The 18,768-nt window shown below is 36.8% G+C and overlaps 1 protein-coding gene across 1 annotated transcript in view; it reads right to left on the bottom strand.

Moving 5' to 3' along the window:
* The window catches only part of SPATA5 (spermatogenesis associated 5), a 346,722-nt gene that overhangs the window by 221,708 nt on the left and 106,246 nt on the right, over positions 1 to 18,768 (bottom strand). The window contains exons 12-13 of the mRNA XM_040250546.1: positions 16,407 to 16,460; positions 14,326 to 14,405 (exon numbers count right to left, since the gene is read on the bottom strand). Of these exons, the coding sequence (XP_040106480.1) occupies positions 14,326 to 14,405; positions 16,407 to 16,460 (134 nt within the window). The remainder of the gene's footprint in view (positions 1 to 14,325; positions 14,406 to 16,406; positions 16,461 to 18,768) is intronic.

Here is an 18,768-nt window from a genome sequence, read left to right on the forward strand (position 1 = left end):
TTAGCATGACAGCAAGTACACCTTAATGTTCATACAATCATCACATAATACATTTAGTAATAAAGTAATCAGGATCTCTAAACAGAAGAATTTAAATCTCAGCATGCATTACAAGTTCCAAAACTTGACACACAGGAGAACAGCCTCTAATTCACACTAATCAAACACATGAGGCTGTTATATAAATCATTACTATCAATTAAATGGTTGGTTCTTCCAGGTTATTATATAAATTACACTGTCAATTTATGAAATGGTCTTTCCCAATGCCAAAAAACTTTGTGAGCAAGCAAGGAGAATCAGAGAAGCCAGTGAAATTTTAGTTAGCACTAATTCCTGCAAGTAAACAATTGGCAGGTGTATGAATTTGCTGACCTGATTCTACTTAAGAATAAACTTGGAACGTTTTGAATAAATGGATTACCTATCCTTCCAAAAATGCTCCATGATAAAACTTATCCAAATGTTAGATAGGAACATTGCTAGCAAAAGCTCTAGGGCTCCTGCACGATGACTACAAGCATATAAATATTTAAGAATGCCAACTGATTACATCTGAGGCCTATAATTATATCTAACTTTGCTAATAATTAGTTGTGGTACTACACTACAAGGTGCTATGGAAGGTCACAGGATCAGGTCCTGGGAGAGTCAAAGTGAGCTGTCCAGAGGAAATGGTTTCTAACCTACAACCTAAAAAAAATGAGTGGGGATCAGACAGTCAAAAAATAGAGGGAAGAGAGAGAACACTGAAAATGGAAACCACTTCAGAATAGCACAGCATGGACAGAGGAGTCTGGCAGGCTGCAGTCCATGGCGTCTCCAAGTCAGACATGACTGAGCGACTTCACTTTCACTTTTCCTTTCATGCATTGGAGAAGGAAATGGCAACTCACTCCAGTGTTCTTGCCTGGAGAATCCCAAGGACGGGGGAGCCTGGTGGGCTGCTGTCTATGGGGTCGCAGAGTTGGACACAACTGAAGCAACTTAGCAGCAGCAGCAGCAGCATTAATGTAAAAATGTAAAAGATCAGCAGAGAAAGATAAGCCAAGGGTGTATGACAAAGGCTTTATTATCCAAATTACTGAGCTTGAATTTTAACCTGAAGTGGATAGGAAGTTTCAAGCAGAGACATGACAAGATCAGATTTACGTTTCTGAGGACCACAGTGGCTACAATATAGAAAACAGGTTACAACTGGGCAGTGAAACTGAAAATTGCTCAGTGGTATCCTACTCCTTGTGACCCCATGGACTATATAGTATATATAGTATAGTATATAGTACAGTATACTATATACTACACTATATACAGTATATATACTACATACAGTATATATACTACATACTGTATATATACTATATACAGTATACAGTATATACTGTATACAGTATATAGTCCATGGAATTCTCTAGGCCAGAACACTGGAGTGGGTAGCCTATCCCTTCTCTAGTAGATAGATCTTCCCGACCCGGGAATCAAACTGGGGTCTCCTGCATTGCAGACAGATTCTTTATCAACTGAGCTATCAGGGTAGCCCTAACTGGGCAGTATTGGTCTGTTTTCCAGTCCAGTATAAAGTAAGAATCTTAGAAGTCTTAACTCCCTCCTAACAAGTAAAAAGCTCTATAAACTGAAAAATTAACAATTCTTTTTAGACCCCTCAGAAATGTGAGACCCAAGTAACCTAATCTGTTCAGGCTGCTATAACAAAATACCATAGACTAGGTGGTTTATAAACAATAAAACTGCATTTATCACACTCTGGAAGCTGGTAAGTCCAAGATCAAGAGGCCAGCATGGACAGGTGAGAACTCTTCCTCTGGCTGGTAACTGACACCTTCTCACTGTGTGCTCACTCACTACTACACTACTAAAGGCCTACTTGCCACAGTTCCTTTTACCCAGTAAACCATGTCTATCAAGAAAAAAACTGTAAGGCAGAATAAAAGGCAAACCAACACAGCTGGAAGAAACTGAGTTAGCATCAGAACCAGAAAATCAGCAAGAATGCTAGAATTATCAGATCAGTAATTTTTTAAAACTATGACTCATATGCTAAGGGCTCTAGTGGACAAAGTAGACGACATGCAAGAAAAGGGCAACATAAGCAGAGAAATGGAAATTCTAAGGCTCAAAGAGAAATGCTGAGATGTAACACTGTAACAGAAAAAAAAAAGAATTCCCTTTTTGGGTTCATTGGTAGATTACACAGGGCTGAGGAAATAATCTCTGTTTAAGAGAACAGAAACATTCAAAATGGAAAAGCAAAGAGAAAACTGAACTGAAGAAAACAGGGGAAAACAACAACAACAACAACAGAAAAAGAATATCCAGGAACTGTGGACAACAAAATATGTAATATATGTGTATCTAAAATACCAAAAAGAGAAGACAGAGTAGAACATATTTGAAGCCATAATGACTGAGAATTTCCCCAAATTAATGTCTGACACCAAAATCCAAGATAAGGAATATAAAAATCAATAATGCCTTGAATATTCCAGCTGACCACTACTGGATATCTATGCTATCATATTATGGTCAATATTCAGTTTGAACCTAATAGTGAATAAATTACTTTAGATTAACAACATACCCTATAAAAGCAGACAGACATATATTAATATAATGAGTTATCTTCCCCAGCTGTCTGAGAGCTGTGTAAGCTGCATGTGCTCTGAATAACTGCAGCTTTGTATAAACTGTTAACACAGAGTTAAAAGTTAAGACATAAAAGTATGTATTTTTTCATTTTGCCATGATTTCCCAGTAAAAATTCCAAGCTATCATAGGCATTACATTTGTATAGTTTTGCTCATTACACTTCTATAGTTTTGACTCAATTTACCCTCTACAAAAAGCAATTTTTTGAAGGGAATTTTTCACAATGTTGGCCCTCCCTATGCTGCTGTTATAAACATAATCCAACAAAAGGAAAATAAGGAAAATTAACATATGTAAGTTCAAACATTTTTCTCACAACAAGCTAAAAACTGAAGCAGAAAAAATGCTTATAAACGTGTCATTTTCTTAAGTGCCATAGATCTAGAAATGGTGACAAGGAAAACTAAAATTGTACAGTGATTATAATAAATGAGTATATAATATAAAGTTTTACAAATCACTCCAGTAAAATCTTCACTGATCAGTACTTATTGGGAAGGTTTCTTTGAATCTGGAAAAGAGCTAAGATGTGATAATCAGCAAATCTTCCCTCATAGCTCAGTCAGTAAAAAATCTGCCTGCAATGTAGGAGACCCAGGTATGATCCCTGGGTTGGGAAAATCTCCTGAAGAAGAAAATGGCAACCCACTCTAGTGTTCTTGCCTGGTGGACAGAGGAGCCTGGCGGAGCCTGGCAGGCTACAGTCCATGCAGTCGCAAGAGTTGGACACGACTTAATAACTAAACCACGATGATACTCAGTAAGCTTGTGTTCAATTGCCAGCTTTACCACTTTTCTTTTTGTGTAATCTTGTGTAAGAGATACTTCTCTGAGCCTCAGTTGTCTCAATCAAACATGGAAAGACCCATAGCACTCTCAAAATTAAATAAAATGTATAAAAGATCTAGCATAATACTTAGCGCAAAGAAAAGATCAATAGATAATTTTAATAATAATTCTTATAACTATTATCACCACTGTACCTTGGTTACTGGTGATGTGTATAACCTTTTACAAGTTATTTTAACCAATTAAACTGAAAAAGGAATGTGTGGCACGTAAATGTTACTGAAATAAAACATGAACATGATGTATGATTAAAGATTTTCAGAAGTTAAAACAGGTCAGCAGATACATATTGTCAGTTCCCTACTTAGCTTTACTTAAAACATGGTAGAAAGCATAAAACTTCCTTAAACTTTTCCATGAAAACCACTAACATAATGCTAAGGTAAAAACTCAACTGCTTTTTGGCCTTTTGGCTAAGATTAAGTTTAAGATAAAAACTACTCCTCTTGAGCCCTTCATAAGGATGCCCAAAACAGTGAGCCTAATAAATAAACAACTAAGAAATACTTTGTTTATACAAGATGTATTAGAAGGAAATTACTATACACTGTAATGAGACTTCTTTACATTTTAGTCTTAACTATATATTAGCTATTCAAATGGTGAGAGTTTGGCTCCTCAGAGTCCTCAAGGCACAATATATTTTGAATAGCAAAAATTTCCAGATAAGCAGATCTTTATACTGCTCAGATATTTTTATAATTTAAAAATGACTTTTGAAAAAATGGCAAACCTCCTAAAATGGGAAAAAACCAATATACTGTAAGACTGCTCAGATGTAGAAGTGCTTGGTTCAAGAAACTGAATGAAAAGAAAATCTCCACATCCTTGGTTTCTTAGATCAATATCAAAAGAAGTTCTTGTCATCAGTTACTTCTATCCTCTTTTTGAGTCTTCTAAATGAACCTTTTTTTGGGTGGGGATTGGGGGGTGTAGGGGGTAGGTGGACATTGATTCAGGATCTTCATTTATAATACTTTAAGTGTGATTACAGACACACAGGATTTGGAACCCTATGACTTGAATGCATGAGAAAAGACTCAATTTGATTCCCCTACACTGTGTGACTGAATGGCCTTCTGGCAGAGGGTAACATGGTGATCTCTCTACAAAATTAATTAGTATACCCAGGATGTCCATAGTCTTTCAAAATGTTTTCTCACTGTAGTTAAGTATCTATGTTGTCATCCTCTGGTAGATTTGAATACATTTATCGTTTCTGTGCCCTGAGCACAACAGACAAAGTTTTCTGAGTCCAGACTCACTTTTAGAGTTACTGTGTACAAAAACTATTGAATTTTTTGAGAAAAACACATCAGTTAGCACTTCATTAATTCTTTTTGGAGCTCTTTGACAAGTGAATGTATTCCACAGCTTACAAATAATTCTTTATAATAAGGATGACGATGCTTCTATGAAAATAATGCAAGTGACAAAACTCCAAAAGACTGTCTCAATGTTTAATTTTAAAGTAAAATCAGTTCATAAATGACACTAACACATGGTGAAATCAGATTCTGCTAACCACCAGCTGATTGAACTTAAAACTCTAGTTTCTGTAAGCCTACATTTCCTTATTCAAAAATTAAATGTCTGGGTGCTTCTCTGTTAGACACTGTGCTGGACACCTGAGGTAAGAGGATAAAGATGTTACCGTTCCCTTGAGGGTGTCTTAATTATTGACATATATGAATAAGGGAATTAAATTAGATAGTATACAGGTCCTTCTAGTTTCAAAATTCTGTTAGTCTCTGTTGGTAACATAGAACACCTAAGTTATTTAATTCATTCATTTCAATAAAAATATTAGCAATTCAGATAGGTATTGATACCTCTAGTAGAATGCCTCTAAACAGAAAGGTGTAATACTGGTCCAATTTGTTATTTGTAGAGAACCTGGGAGCTATAATTAATGCGGAAGATGAGGTGAAGGGAATTCTTTGGATTCTCATTTCCCATGCTGCCTTTGCCCTTTATTTCCACAGATCATTGAGAACTAGCTGGAGAATAGCATAGTGAAAATGTTTTATGGACTGAGAAATATTCTTGGCTGACTTTCAAAGCTGCAGTAGGAAACAAAATCCATAAAACTGACATCCTAGGAAATCAAAACCAACTTCAAGTTTAAGAATAAATGTGTAATCACTAACATAATGAAATGATTTTAAAACTTTATTATCTGCTAGAGATAAAGGCAACACAACTATGGAAAAAAATGTTCAGCTACAGAAAGTACTAAAATTAGACTTTTCCAAGAGATTAATTTTCTTTTCCCATCAGGAGTCAAGCCCCTTTCCCAAATTACCCCCCTTCAAAAGTCACAGTGCCATGCACTGAAGAGACTTTACGACGTCTTAAACAGGTCAGGAAACTACAGCCACAGTCTAAATCTGGCCAGCCAACTGTTTTTTATTTGATTACATATTCTCTGTAGCTCCTTTTGCATGGTAGCAAAAGAGGTGAATAGCTCCAATAGAAACTGTATGGCCAAAAAAAAGCAAAAAATATTTATGAACTAGCCTGTCCAGAAAACACTGCTAACCCTCATCTTCAAGAAATCTCACCACCATGATGTTAATATTACATTGATTTTATTTTTCAATAGTAAAAATTTCACAAAAATGATATGTATTTCCTTTAAACTCCTTTAGTAAAATAAAATCCCCTATCATCCCTTCATATGGTCTTTAAATTATAGACCAACAGTTGATATATCCAATATATATTTCAAAATTTTTTCTAGTATAATTTTCAAATGTCATAAAGAATCCTAAATGGCAGGCATCTGAATTTGTTTCTTAAAATCTACCTCCCATACTTTCAAGGTCAATATTTAGGTGTGAAAAAGACCCAAGGAAGGATAGACAGACATATACTGCCCTGAACACAAGCATTACTTAAGATAATTTCCTTACTGCATGCAAAATGCAAGCAAATTTTCATTTGAAAACCAAGACAGCTACAGGAGACTTAACATGTCCTAGAACAACAAGAAATAAGTCCCAATTCCTAGTAAAATGCTGCATCAGGCCATCTCTCTAGGCAAAGTCTTACCTTTAATCCATTCTATAGTACTCAGTCACAATGCTTAGACAAAATGCAAAATACAAAATATTCATAGAAATCTGCTATACTTCATAAAACTCTTATAATAAGAAATCAGTTACACATGTTCCATTTCTTCTTTTACTCTGCTTCTTTCAGCAGTTCTGTTTAATATTAAAAGTTCAACAATGTAAAAACTATGAGGTGATGAAGTATAAATTACAAAAAAACTGCATACCAGGAAATATGCAATGAATTTAGCAACTTGAAACAGAGATATACAAAGTAATAATAGTTAAAAGTAATTAATAAGTTGTTATTGCTAGAGTTTCTTACATAAAAAATACTCATTAAATATTCAGATACATGAAAAGTTTTACCCTGATATGAACATACCTTTTCTATCCCAAATCTGGAGAGTCTAAAAGGTAGTAGTATTATCATTCAACGAGCACTAAATTAGAGGACATGAGCTCTAGCCTTGTCTAGGCCACAAAGGAGTTATGCACTTCTCTTAAATTCTAAGGGCTTCGACTCCATCTAAGAAATAAAAGGTTGTACCAGATGATTTCTGTCAGACCTCTGAGAGAATGTGGTCTACTGGAGAAGGAAATGGCAAACCACTTCAGTATTCTTGCCTTGAGAACCCCATGAACACTATGAAAAGGCAAAATGATAGGATACTGAAAGAGGAACTTCCCAGGTCAGTAGGTGCCCAACATGCTACTGGAGATCAATGGAGAAATAACTCCAGAAAGAATGAAGGGATGGAGCCAAAGCAAAAACTATACCCAGTTGTGAATGACACTGGTGATAGAAGTAAGGTCTGATGCTGTAAAGAGCAATATTGCATAGGAACCCGGAACGTTAGGTCCATGAATCAAGGCAAATTGGAAGTGCTCAAATGGGAGATGGCAAGAGTGAATGTCAACATTCTAGGAATCAGCGAACAAAAATGGACTGGAATGGGTGAATTTAACTCAGATGACCATTATATCTACTACTGTGGGCAGGAATCCCTTAGAAGAAATGGAGTAGCCATTATGGTCAACAAAAGAGTCGGAAATGCAGTACTTGGATGCAATCTCAAAAAAGACAGAATGAACTCTGTTCATCTCCAAGGCAAACCATTCAATATCACAGTAACCCAAGTCTATGCCCCAACCTTCAGTAACACTGAAGAAGCTGAAGTTGAACGGTTTTATGAAGACCTACAAGACCTTCTAGAACTAAGACCCAAAAAAGATGTCCTTTTCATTATAGGGGACTGGAAAAAATGCAAAAGTAGGAAGTCAAGAAACTCCTGGAGTAACAGGCAGATTTGGCCTTGGAATGCGGAAAGAAGTAGGGCAAAGGCTAATAGAATTTTGCCAAGAAAACACACTGGTCATAGCAAACACCCTCTTCCAACAACACAAGAGAAGACTCTACACATGGACATCACCAGATGGTCAACACTGAAATCAGATTGATTATATTCTTTGCAGCCAAACATGGAGAAGCTCTATACAGTCAGCAAAAACAAGACTGGGAACTGATTGTGGCTCAGATCATGAGCTTCTTATTGCCAAATTCAGACTTAAATTGAAGAAAGTAGGGAAAACCACTACACCATTCAGGTATGACCTAAATCAAATCCCTTATGATTATACAGTGGAAGTAAGAAATAGATTTAAGGGACTAGATCTGATAGATAAGAGTGCCTGATGAACTATGGAATGAGATTCCTGACACTGTACAGGAGACAGGGATCAAGATCATCCCCATGGAAAAGAAATGCAAAAAAGCAAAATGGCTGTCTGGGGAGGCCTTACAAATAGCTGTGAAAAGAAGGGAAGTGAAAACCAAAGGAGAAAAGGAAACATATAAGCATCTGAATGCAGAATTCCAAAGAATACCAAGAAGAGATAAGAAAGCCTTCCTCAGCAATCAATGCAAAGAAATAGAGGAAAACAACAGAATGGGAAAGGCTAGAGATCTCTTCAAGAAAATTCGAATTACCAAGGGAACATTTCATGCAAAGATGGGCTCGATAAAGGACGGAAATGACATGGACCTAACAGAAGCAGAAGATATTAAGAAGAGGTGGCAAGAATACATGGAAGAACTGTACAAAAAAGATCTTTATGACCAAGATAATCACAATGGTGTGATCACTCACTTAGAGTCAGACATCCTGGAATGTGAAGTCAAGTGGGCCTTAGAAAGCATCACTATGAACAAAGCTAGTGGAGGTGATGGAATTCCTATTGAGCTACTTCAAATCCTGAAAGATGATGCTGTGAAAGTGCTGCACTCAATATGCCAGCAAATTTGGAAAACTCAGCAGTGGCCACAGGACTGGAAAAGGTCAGTTTTCATTCCAATCCCAAAGAAAGGCAATGCCAAAGAATGCTCAAACTACCGCACAGTTGCACTCATCTCACACGCTAGTAAAGTAATGCTCAAAATTCTCCAAGCCAGGCTTCAGCAATACGTGAACCGTGAACTCCCTGATGTTCAAGCTGGGTTTAGAAAAGGCAGAGGAACCAGAGATCAAATTGCCAACATCCGCTGGATCATGGAAAAAGCAAGAGAGTTCCAGAAAAACATCTATTTCTGCTTTATTGACTATGTAAAAGCCTTTGACTGTGTGGATCACAATCAACTGTGGAAAATTCTGAAAGAGATGGGAATACCAGACCACCTGAGCTGCCTCTTGAGAAACCTGTATGCAAGTCAGGAAGCAACAGTTAGAAATGGACATGGAACAACAGACTAGTTCCAAATAGGAAAAGGAGTCCGTCAAAGCTGTATACTGTCACCCTGCTTATTTAACTTCTATGCAGAATACATCATGAGAAACACTGGACTGGAAGAAACACAAGCTGGAATCAAGACTGCCAGGAGAAATATCAATAACCTCAGATATGCAGATGACAACACCCTTATGGCAGAAAGTGAAGAGGAACTAAAAAGCCTCTTGATGAAAGTGAAAGAGGAGAGTGAAAAAGTTGGCTTAAAGCTCAACACTCAGAAAACGAAGATCATGACATCTGATCCCATCCCTTCATGGGAAATAGATGGGGAAACGGTAGAAACAGTGTCAGACTTCATCTTTTTGGGCTCCAAAACCACTGCAGATAGTGACTGCAGCCATGAAATTAAAAGATGCTTACTCTTTGGAAGAAAAGTTATGACCAATCTAGATAGCATATTGAAAAGCAGAGACATTACTTTGCCAACAAAGGTCCCTCTAGTCAAGGCTATGGTTTTTCCAGTGGTCATGTATGGATGCGAGAGTTGGACTGTGAAGAAGGCTGAGTGCCGAAGAATGGATGCTTTTGAACTGTGGTGTTGGAGAAGACTCCTGAGAGTCCCTTGGACTGCAAGGAGATCCAACCAATCCATTCTAAAGGAGATCAGCCCTGGGATTTCTTTGGAAGGAATGATGCTAACGCTGAAACTCCAGTACTTCAGCTACCTCACGAGAAGAGTAGACTCATTGGAAAAGACTCTGATGCTGGGAAGGATTGGGGGCAGGAGAAAAAGGGGACGACAGAGGATGAGATGGCTGGATGGCATCACCAACTCGATGGACGTGAGTTTGAGTGAACTCTGGGAGATGGTGATGGACAGGAAGGCCTGGTGTGCTGCGATTCACGGGGTTGCAAAGAGTCGGACACGACTGAGCGACTGAACTGAACTGAACTAGATGATTTCTAAGAACTTTCTCAGCTACAAAATTTTATAATTTTATGAAATTTTAAATACCACCACATGCATGCAGGCATGCTCAGTCATGCCAGACTCTTTGTGAACCCATAGACTACAGCCTGCCAGGCTCTTCTGTCCATGGAATTTTCCAGACAAGAATACTGGAGTGGGTTGCCATTGCCTCCTCTAGGGATCTTCCTAACCCAGGGATCAAACTCACTTCTACTGTGTCTCCTGCATTGGTAGGTGGATCCTTTACCACTGAGCCACCTGGGAAGCGCAAATACTTCTATAAAATCACATTTAAAAATTTATAACCCTCGTTGAAGAGTGTCATTTACAGAATGATGCCTACAAAAATTTCTTCTATAGTGTTCAGTGTCATGAATTCACTGAAGTTACCTGAAATCTGGAAATACTGCAAAAGAGGCTACCCCATTTCCTGACCATTACTCTAACAGTCAGAGCCCTTTTCAAAATGTTACTAAGCCTGGAATTTTCATTTTCAATGAAAGCTGGCTCAGAACTTATTTTTCCCCTGACCACTCCAAATGGAAATCAATTCAGGACTTTAAGTACAGAAACAGCTATACAAGAAAACAGTTATTAATATCACAGATTCTCTAATACTTCACAGAATATATCAGTCAGCTTTTAATAGAACACTTAATCTTTTCATTTTTCCATATATTTAACCATCTCTTTAATGCTCTAGTCATAAAACAATATATCAAGTATTTCTATATGGTAGCCTTAAGTTTTATAAAACACAATAGATCATCTTCTTATTCTCCCAAATAATAATGTCTTTCTTCTATTTCTAAAATACAAACTTTTTTCATATTTAAAACTTTTGAAATTAGGATATTCCTTGGAGTTGATTTCTCAATACCATTTCACAGTTTAGGGCTGCATTTTTCTTCAGTAATGGTATGTAAAATAATGGTATGTCTTACAACTAATAGCAAATTAGACTGCTGAAATGCCATAGTGCCTGTCACCTGTAGAATACTCTAATTTCCCAAATGCTTCAATATCCTCCACTACAATCTAATTCCTGTTGTAGGACTCATTTCTATCTCTATTACTGTATTTCTATTTATATGGAAATGACCATTTTATAAGAATATCAATGCAGAAATTATGAGAAACAAGTTTTTTAAGCAGTTACTAAATGTCAGGCACTACATAAAGCACTTTACATGTATTTAATTCCAATAACCTAAAATTTATTACTACTATCTCCATTTTACAACTGAAACTAAAGCTTAAAGGGGTTAAGGTAATTGCTCTAGGTCCTGTTCCCTGTTTTACCCCCATGCAAGCCTACTGCAGAAAGAGCACTCAATAAATATTTACTTAACAAGTGAATGAATGAATGCTGCAAAGGAGTCTTATACTCACAGGCTCACAAAGAGAACGTACAATAAATACAATCTTGAAAGGTTAATTAACTACTTAGCCATGCAATCCTGAGATCTGTGGTGTGACAGTCAAATAAAAAAAAGTGGCTCAGAGTATCTGCTGTGGAGTCAAAATACTTAAATTCAAATTTCAGCTCTGCTACTTGTGATATATGATGCTGAATAAAGCAGTTATGGATCTAGATGCCTAAGTTTTCTCACGTGTAAATTGGAGATGAAAATAGGACCTACTCCTCCTGGGGTTGTGGTGATGATTAAAGGTTAACATAAACAAAAGGCCATAGCATGGTGAGTGAAATCCAAAGGGAGTCATGCTATTTGTAAGTTAAATTAATAAGATGGGCCTCTGCAGTCAGTGACTCTAACCTTCAGAAATATGTTTCTAGTTTCAAATTTCTAGTTCTGCTTGAAGTCTGGAATGACCAGGCAATTACTGCCAGCTACTAAGGATGATTCAGGATCCAGTGACTAGCTGGAACATCTGAGAAAGAGAAAGCTTTTCTAGGAATCTCTGATTAGTCTAGTGGCCATTCCCTCAGTCAGAGGAGTCTGGGCCAAGAGAATATAGTGTATGGGGAACCATTCTATATGTCTTCACCTCTGGGGACAGAACTGTTGCCTAAGACAAAACTGACTGATGATTTACTACCCAGAGTGCTCGCCCTTCCCAACTATAATCCTGAAAAAGGTAAAATTTTAAGCTAGCTGGGAGGCAGGGCAGAGTACTGGAGCCAACTGTACAATAACCTGCTTTGCATTAATGCAGGGACCTTTTTGTGATTTTTTTTTTTTAATCTGTAAAGCACTTAAAACAGTTTCTAGAATATGGTAAACAGTAAATAAATGTTCCCCAATATTATTATTAGCTCAGGATAATTCAAATTTCTTCCCTACCTCAGTGTCTTTTCTCCCTACCATATTATCCATCTTCCAAAGAGATATGCTACTTCAACAGCATTTTCAATTTTCCCAAATATTACAGAGATTATTAAAGCACTTCACAAAGGGAATCTTACACTTCCTCTAACTCACAAAACGAAATTAGACAAAAAAGCTTATCCAGAACACCCATAATTTAAATGGGCATACAGAAAATGAGAAGTAAGTATCAGGCTTACTTATTTTTGAAGTCCCACAGATACTTAAACGGGGCAGAGGAAAGCAGACAATCATGGTTATAAGTAGACACTTTTGTGAGCATGAAATAAGATACTTTTATAAGTAGAAATCTCTCTTTCTGAAAGCACAAGTATTTCTAAAGCTAAGCAAATGGTATGTCTATTCTCTATTTACAATGTGCAGGTTGTAAACCTCAGTTTCATGGCTAATTTGAGTAAACTCAAATAGTCAAAATAATTGAATTAACACCCTGGATAGTATGGACTAGCATATATTATAATTCATGGCTCAATTTGTTAAATATCTTACATGTGGAAATCTAAATCATGATAAGAAGAAAGTTTTCTTAGGCACTATCTTTTTTGGATTAGTCATATGAGTTTGATCTCAATGTTATCATAGAAAATTAAAAAAATGAAAGCAATGCATAAAATTATAGAGAAAATTAATAGTTTATGGAATTTAAAATTTTTCCCGTTTTCCTATGTTTTCTATTTCTTTAACAATGCCTAATCTTGGTTTAGTATTTGGGGAATTTTATACTTTGCTATCTATCAACAGATGTGTTCTCTAATTTCTAGAAACTGTGTGCAATTCAAATGGCTAAAGAACAAAAACATATGTGTCGAAATTTTGTTTGTTTTAGTTTTCAGGTAATAGTAGTCTCTAACTAGAGAAAACAATAACTTTCTAGGCAATGTTGGCTCATTATACAATTACAGGGAAAAAACAATTGAAAACAGAGTATTATTCTATGAGACTCTTATGGCTATAAGAACCAAACTGATTAAGACTTAGTATAGCTAAAGTACAACTGAAATTTTCTATTTGGACTATTAACATTACATTTCGCAGTCAGCCTTATCTTTGTTTTCAAAGCTTCAACTAATTTGACCAAAATTTTTCTGTGCAAAGGAAACTACACAGAATTTATCTGAATGAGTCACTATGGAAGGACTCACAATATGATGAAGATGATTAGAGAAAATGATATCTAGAAGCTGCAAATTATTAACATCTCTAATACATATGCCAATTCCTCCTGAGCCAAAATGCCTACAAAACCAGGTTATTCCTAACAAGTATCTTGTCTGGTTTCTCACACTAGTATATTTCAAAGGCATTTTATGAGAACTCTGCAATATATTCCACCTACCATCTGGTTCATATTTAACAATGCTTCCCATCCTGTTCCTTTTTAGGCTCCAAAAACAGATGTCTCTGATGGCACATAAATGTGGCAGATCACCCTAATTCAGCAAGCTTCTCTGGGTTCTTATTCTTCCCTTGCATCAAGGTGAACTTAAGCTATTTGTAACCTTTTGTTCCATCTCACCTCAGAAGTAATAAAGTGGTAATATGAAATAATTTTAAGGATATAAGAAAAAAAAGTGAACTGAAAGTTTTCTTTTAAGCCAAATGTATTAATAATATTAATAAATAAAATCTGTATAAAAAGTGCTAGTTACTCTATACTGTAGTTGCTAATATACAGTTATTAGCAGTAGTCTTAATTATTTCTTACCTGCCCCTTTCAACTGCTAAGGCATCAAGTTCATCAAAGAAAATAATGGAAGGAGCCACTGCTCTTGCCTTCCGGAAGATCTGGTGGAAAGAGTGCCACATTAGCTAAAGATCAGCAAACTTCAGAAAACTCTATCGCTAGTTTTAGTTTGAAAACTATTAGAACCAAATCAATTATGTACCAGTCAACCAGCTCAATCACTTTGTATACAACCTGTAACAGATGTATTCACACTTCATAATGGATGTAAAATACCTTCTATCATGGTGCTTACTTGCAAACAGACAAGATATCAATACATATTCTTAGAGGTGTGTAGGAGACAATTTGGCTTAAATAATCAGACAATCTCAGTTAAAATCCCGCCTCTGCCGCTTAGTAACTGTGTGATTTCCAGTGGATAACTTTACTTCTCTAAACTTCAAGTTCCATATCTCTAAAAATGGAGATTATGATAAATGCCGGCCTCAAAAGTTTAAGAAACTGAATTTAAAAAGATGGCAACACATTTAGTATAACGCCTGGAACATGGTAACAGCTCAGTAAATGATAGTTATTATTAACTATCATACTGCTACTGCCAAAGCACTTCAGTCATGTCCAACTCTGTGCGACCCCATAGATGGCAGCCCACCAGGCTCCCCTGTCCCTGGGATTCTCCAGGCAAGAACACTGGAGTGGGTTGCCATTTCCTTCTCCAATCCATGAAAGTGAAAAGTGAAAGTGAAGTCGCTCAGTCATGTCCGACCCTCAGTGACCCCATGGATTGCAGCCTTCCAGGCTCCCCCGTCCATGGGATTTTCCAGGCAAGAGTACTGGAGTGGGGTGCCATTGCCTTCTCCGATTATCTATCATAAACACAAGTTTAAAAGAAAAATAACAATGTATAAAATCAGCCAAAGTTTAGCATATAAAATACCCATAAACCTAAAAGTCACATGCCTTGCTCATTTCTCTGAAGACTATATGGAAAAACATAGTTAAAACTTGGAAGAGAATAGGTTGGATAGACCAGAAGTCAATCAGGCTATCAAAATCAAAGACTGGCTGGACAGCCATGGGGTAATATGCAGAAATGGGCTAGAAAAAGTCAGTAACAGGCAGAAAGAAATTCAAATTTGTGTTAACTGGCACAAATTTGTGTGACCAGGCCCCCATTTTCTGGTCACAATTATGATGACCATAAAAATACACAACAGTTACCAAAACATTAGTATTAATAAGCACCACCTTTTTCATATTTTGAATCAAGAAGGGTGCTATCATTATCAGTTAATATTTTATATGGTCACCATCATCTATACTTCAAAGAGACAAAAGAAACAAAAAGTAACTTAAAACTTTTTCTCAGATGCAAAACGAAGTATTCCAATCTCTAATACTCTTGGTTGGTACCCATACATTGCACAGATGGAGACAATCCATTCCACTGCTATTTATGTATTTTTGTCCTTGAACAGCATCTGAGAAGATACATGATGTCCATGTGAGGCAGGCCAGCCTTTGTTTAGGAGAGCCAAAACTTATGGTCAAACTGCTATAGTTAACCCCACTTCAGTGCCTTGATGTTGCATGAATTTCCCAATTGTGCAGCTTCAGCAATATGAAGTAATCAGTAGGCCAATCACTAACTTTAAGAGAGAGAAGGGGGATGCATTTTCTAAATCACTAGTCAAAGGTAAAGTAAATAAAATAAGGAGAGTAAATTGAAATTTTCATATACTAATAAGCTTCTCTGATTTAAAGGACTACTTGGTTTAAAGGATTTAAATCTCATTTTAACATCATGTGTTAGTTGTTAAGTATAAACATATCCTTTTTTTTTAATGAGATGCTGACAGTTGTTAAAAAATATATTTGCTAAAACTAGAGGCTAGAAATATTATGATGTTTAAAAACAAAGACTATGTATTGTAGATAATCAAAATTACATTTAAAAATAATATTTGCCTGAAGAAAAAAAATATACCACTAGAATTTAGATTTGGAAATTCTAAATCTATAACCCCATACAAAATGGAAACTAGAGGACAGAAGTGTGGTTCTCCTATGCAGAGTTCCACTTTAAGGCAAAATCTTACCTCTCTAACTGCTCTTTCAGATTCACCAACATACTTGTTCATTAACTCAGGCCCCTGCATGAAAAGAAAACAACTGTTCAGCATCTTTATAAACCCCGTCACATGATTATGCCTAATAAAAGAGAAAATACACACACAAAAGAAAAAGAGGAAAAAAAACCAAAAATCTGCTTTTCATTAAATTAGTTCCTCTTGCATGCTTATTTTTATAGGGTGTTATTTATGCTTCAAAAATTAAAACCATTTTGTATTCTAAAAATTGCACATCAGTATACAGTTCAGTTCAGTTCAGTTCAGTCACTTAGTCGTGTCTGACTCTTTGCGACCCCATGAATCACAGCACGCCAGGCCTCCCTGTCCATCACCAACTCCCAGAGTTCACTCAGATTCACATCCATCGAGTCAGTGATGCCATCCAGCCATCTCATCCTCTGTCGTCCCCTTCTCCTCCTGCCCCCAATCTCTCCCAGCATCAGAGTCTTTTCCAATGAGTCAACTCTTCACATGAGGTGGCCAAAGTACTGGAGTTTCAGCTTTAGCATCATTCCTTCCAAAGAAATCCCAGGGCTGATCTCCTTCAGAATGGACTGGTTGGATCTGCTTGCAGTCCAAGGGACCCTCAAGACACCACAGTTGAAAAGCATCAATTCTTTGGCACTCAGCCTTCTTCACAGTCCAACTCTCACATCCATACATGACCACTGGAAAAACCATAGCCTTGACTAGACGGACCTTAGTCGGCAAAGTCATGTCTCTGCTTTTGAATCTGTGACGAAACATGATAGTTAAACATCTTATTCATCATCTGCCCACACATCCATCCATACTTTTACTATGTATCAAACATGGTGCTAGACACAGAAGACAGAACAGTCTAGTACTAGATCAGCACGGCTCTCTGACAAGAAGCAAGATCTCAGGGCTATTCTTTTTATGACTCTATGATAATTCTCAAAAAAAGGAATGGGAATCATGTAATCAATGACATTATCTGAGTGTTTCCAATATAAACGCTGCTCTCCAGCTCCTTGCTCTCATTTGACTTGGCCATGTAGACACTGACTACTGATCTGCAGGGCCAAATGAGCTTTTCTCAGCCACTCTTCCAGTCAAAGCAGATAATTTCTATAGTCAAAATCTTAGGACCACCAACATTGCTAAGCGTCACTCAGAGTATCACACTGAACAATGACAATGACCCTGGTTATCCTCCAAAGTGTCTATTCACTCAGCCTCTGTCTGTATCTCCCTTCAGATATCTGCTACTAGGCACTTCATCCAGTTGATGATAAATCTCCTTTCTCTTCTGTGTTCAGCTGTTTTAGAAGGGATAACAAGAATGAAAGGTGTGGGCTTCCAGTAATAAAATTCTACCAACTTTTACTAACTGGCCATCAACAGAACAATCCTCAGAAAAGTGGCTGGATTCCCAGTGATTATCCTGCTTAACTCTGATTCAGAGATGCACTTTTTTTCAACATTCAACATTTCTGAACAGTAAGACTTTTCTTTCTTAAGTACCTAAAATATTATATTAATATATACTATGAAATGGTAGGCTTTCTTTTTCATCACATCTACTTTCTCATGCTATAGAGTCATCATACCACAAGAAGTCATGGTATTAAATAATAATAATACTGTCCTGAGAACCACAACTATTCCCTTCAGATTTGGTATAAAGTTTGTCCAACAAATGCCAGATGTCATTCTCGGCTATGCAAACTTTCTTTCATTGTTCTTTCCAGCATTTGGCTTCTACTGATACCCGTCCTGACACAACTCCAGATACAGTATGTGTGCTTTTCTCTCTATACATGCTTGTGCAGTTGCACACACACTCACGTGCACACACACACATCTTATTTTGAATAAGATTTATGTTCTATCCCATGCAAATTATGGGTCTTGATAATTTAGGTGATGTAACTAGACAGACTTGAATATTTCCTAAACAATTTACACAACTCACATAAAAATCAGACGGACTGAAGCACATGGACATTCCCCAGCAGAATGTCAATTAATGCTACAAATTGATATGAGTAATACTTAGCTTCAGTTAAGACACCATATTACAAAGAAAATTACTGGTATGGCATGGCAAGTACTAGTACTGAAGCATGATTAGCTCACTGAAAACACACAAAAGGAACCACTTAATAGTCAAGAATGCTCCCAGAGAAAGTAATATTTCAGGTGAGTCTATAGTTGACTTATCACCCTCAAAAATATGAAATACATCAAGTGTGCTAAGTCACTTCAGGCATGTCCTACTCTGTGAGACCCCCATGGACTGTAGCCTGCCAGACTCCTCTGTTCACAGGATTCTCTAGGCAAGAATATTGGACTGGGTTGCCAT

The sequence above is a fragment of the Oryx dammah genome, unplaced genomic scaffold, assembly GCF_014754425.2.
Source record: "Oryx dammah isolate SB20612 unplaced genomic scaffold, SCBI_Odam_1.1 HiC_scaffold_12, whole genome shotgun sequence".
Classification (NCBI taxonomy): domain Eukaryota; kingdom Metazoa; phylum Chordata; class Mammalia; order Artiodactyla; family Bovidae; genus Oryx; species Oryx dammah.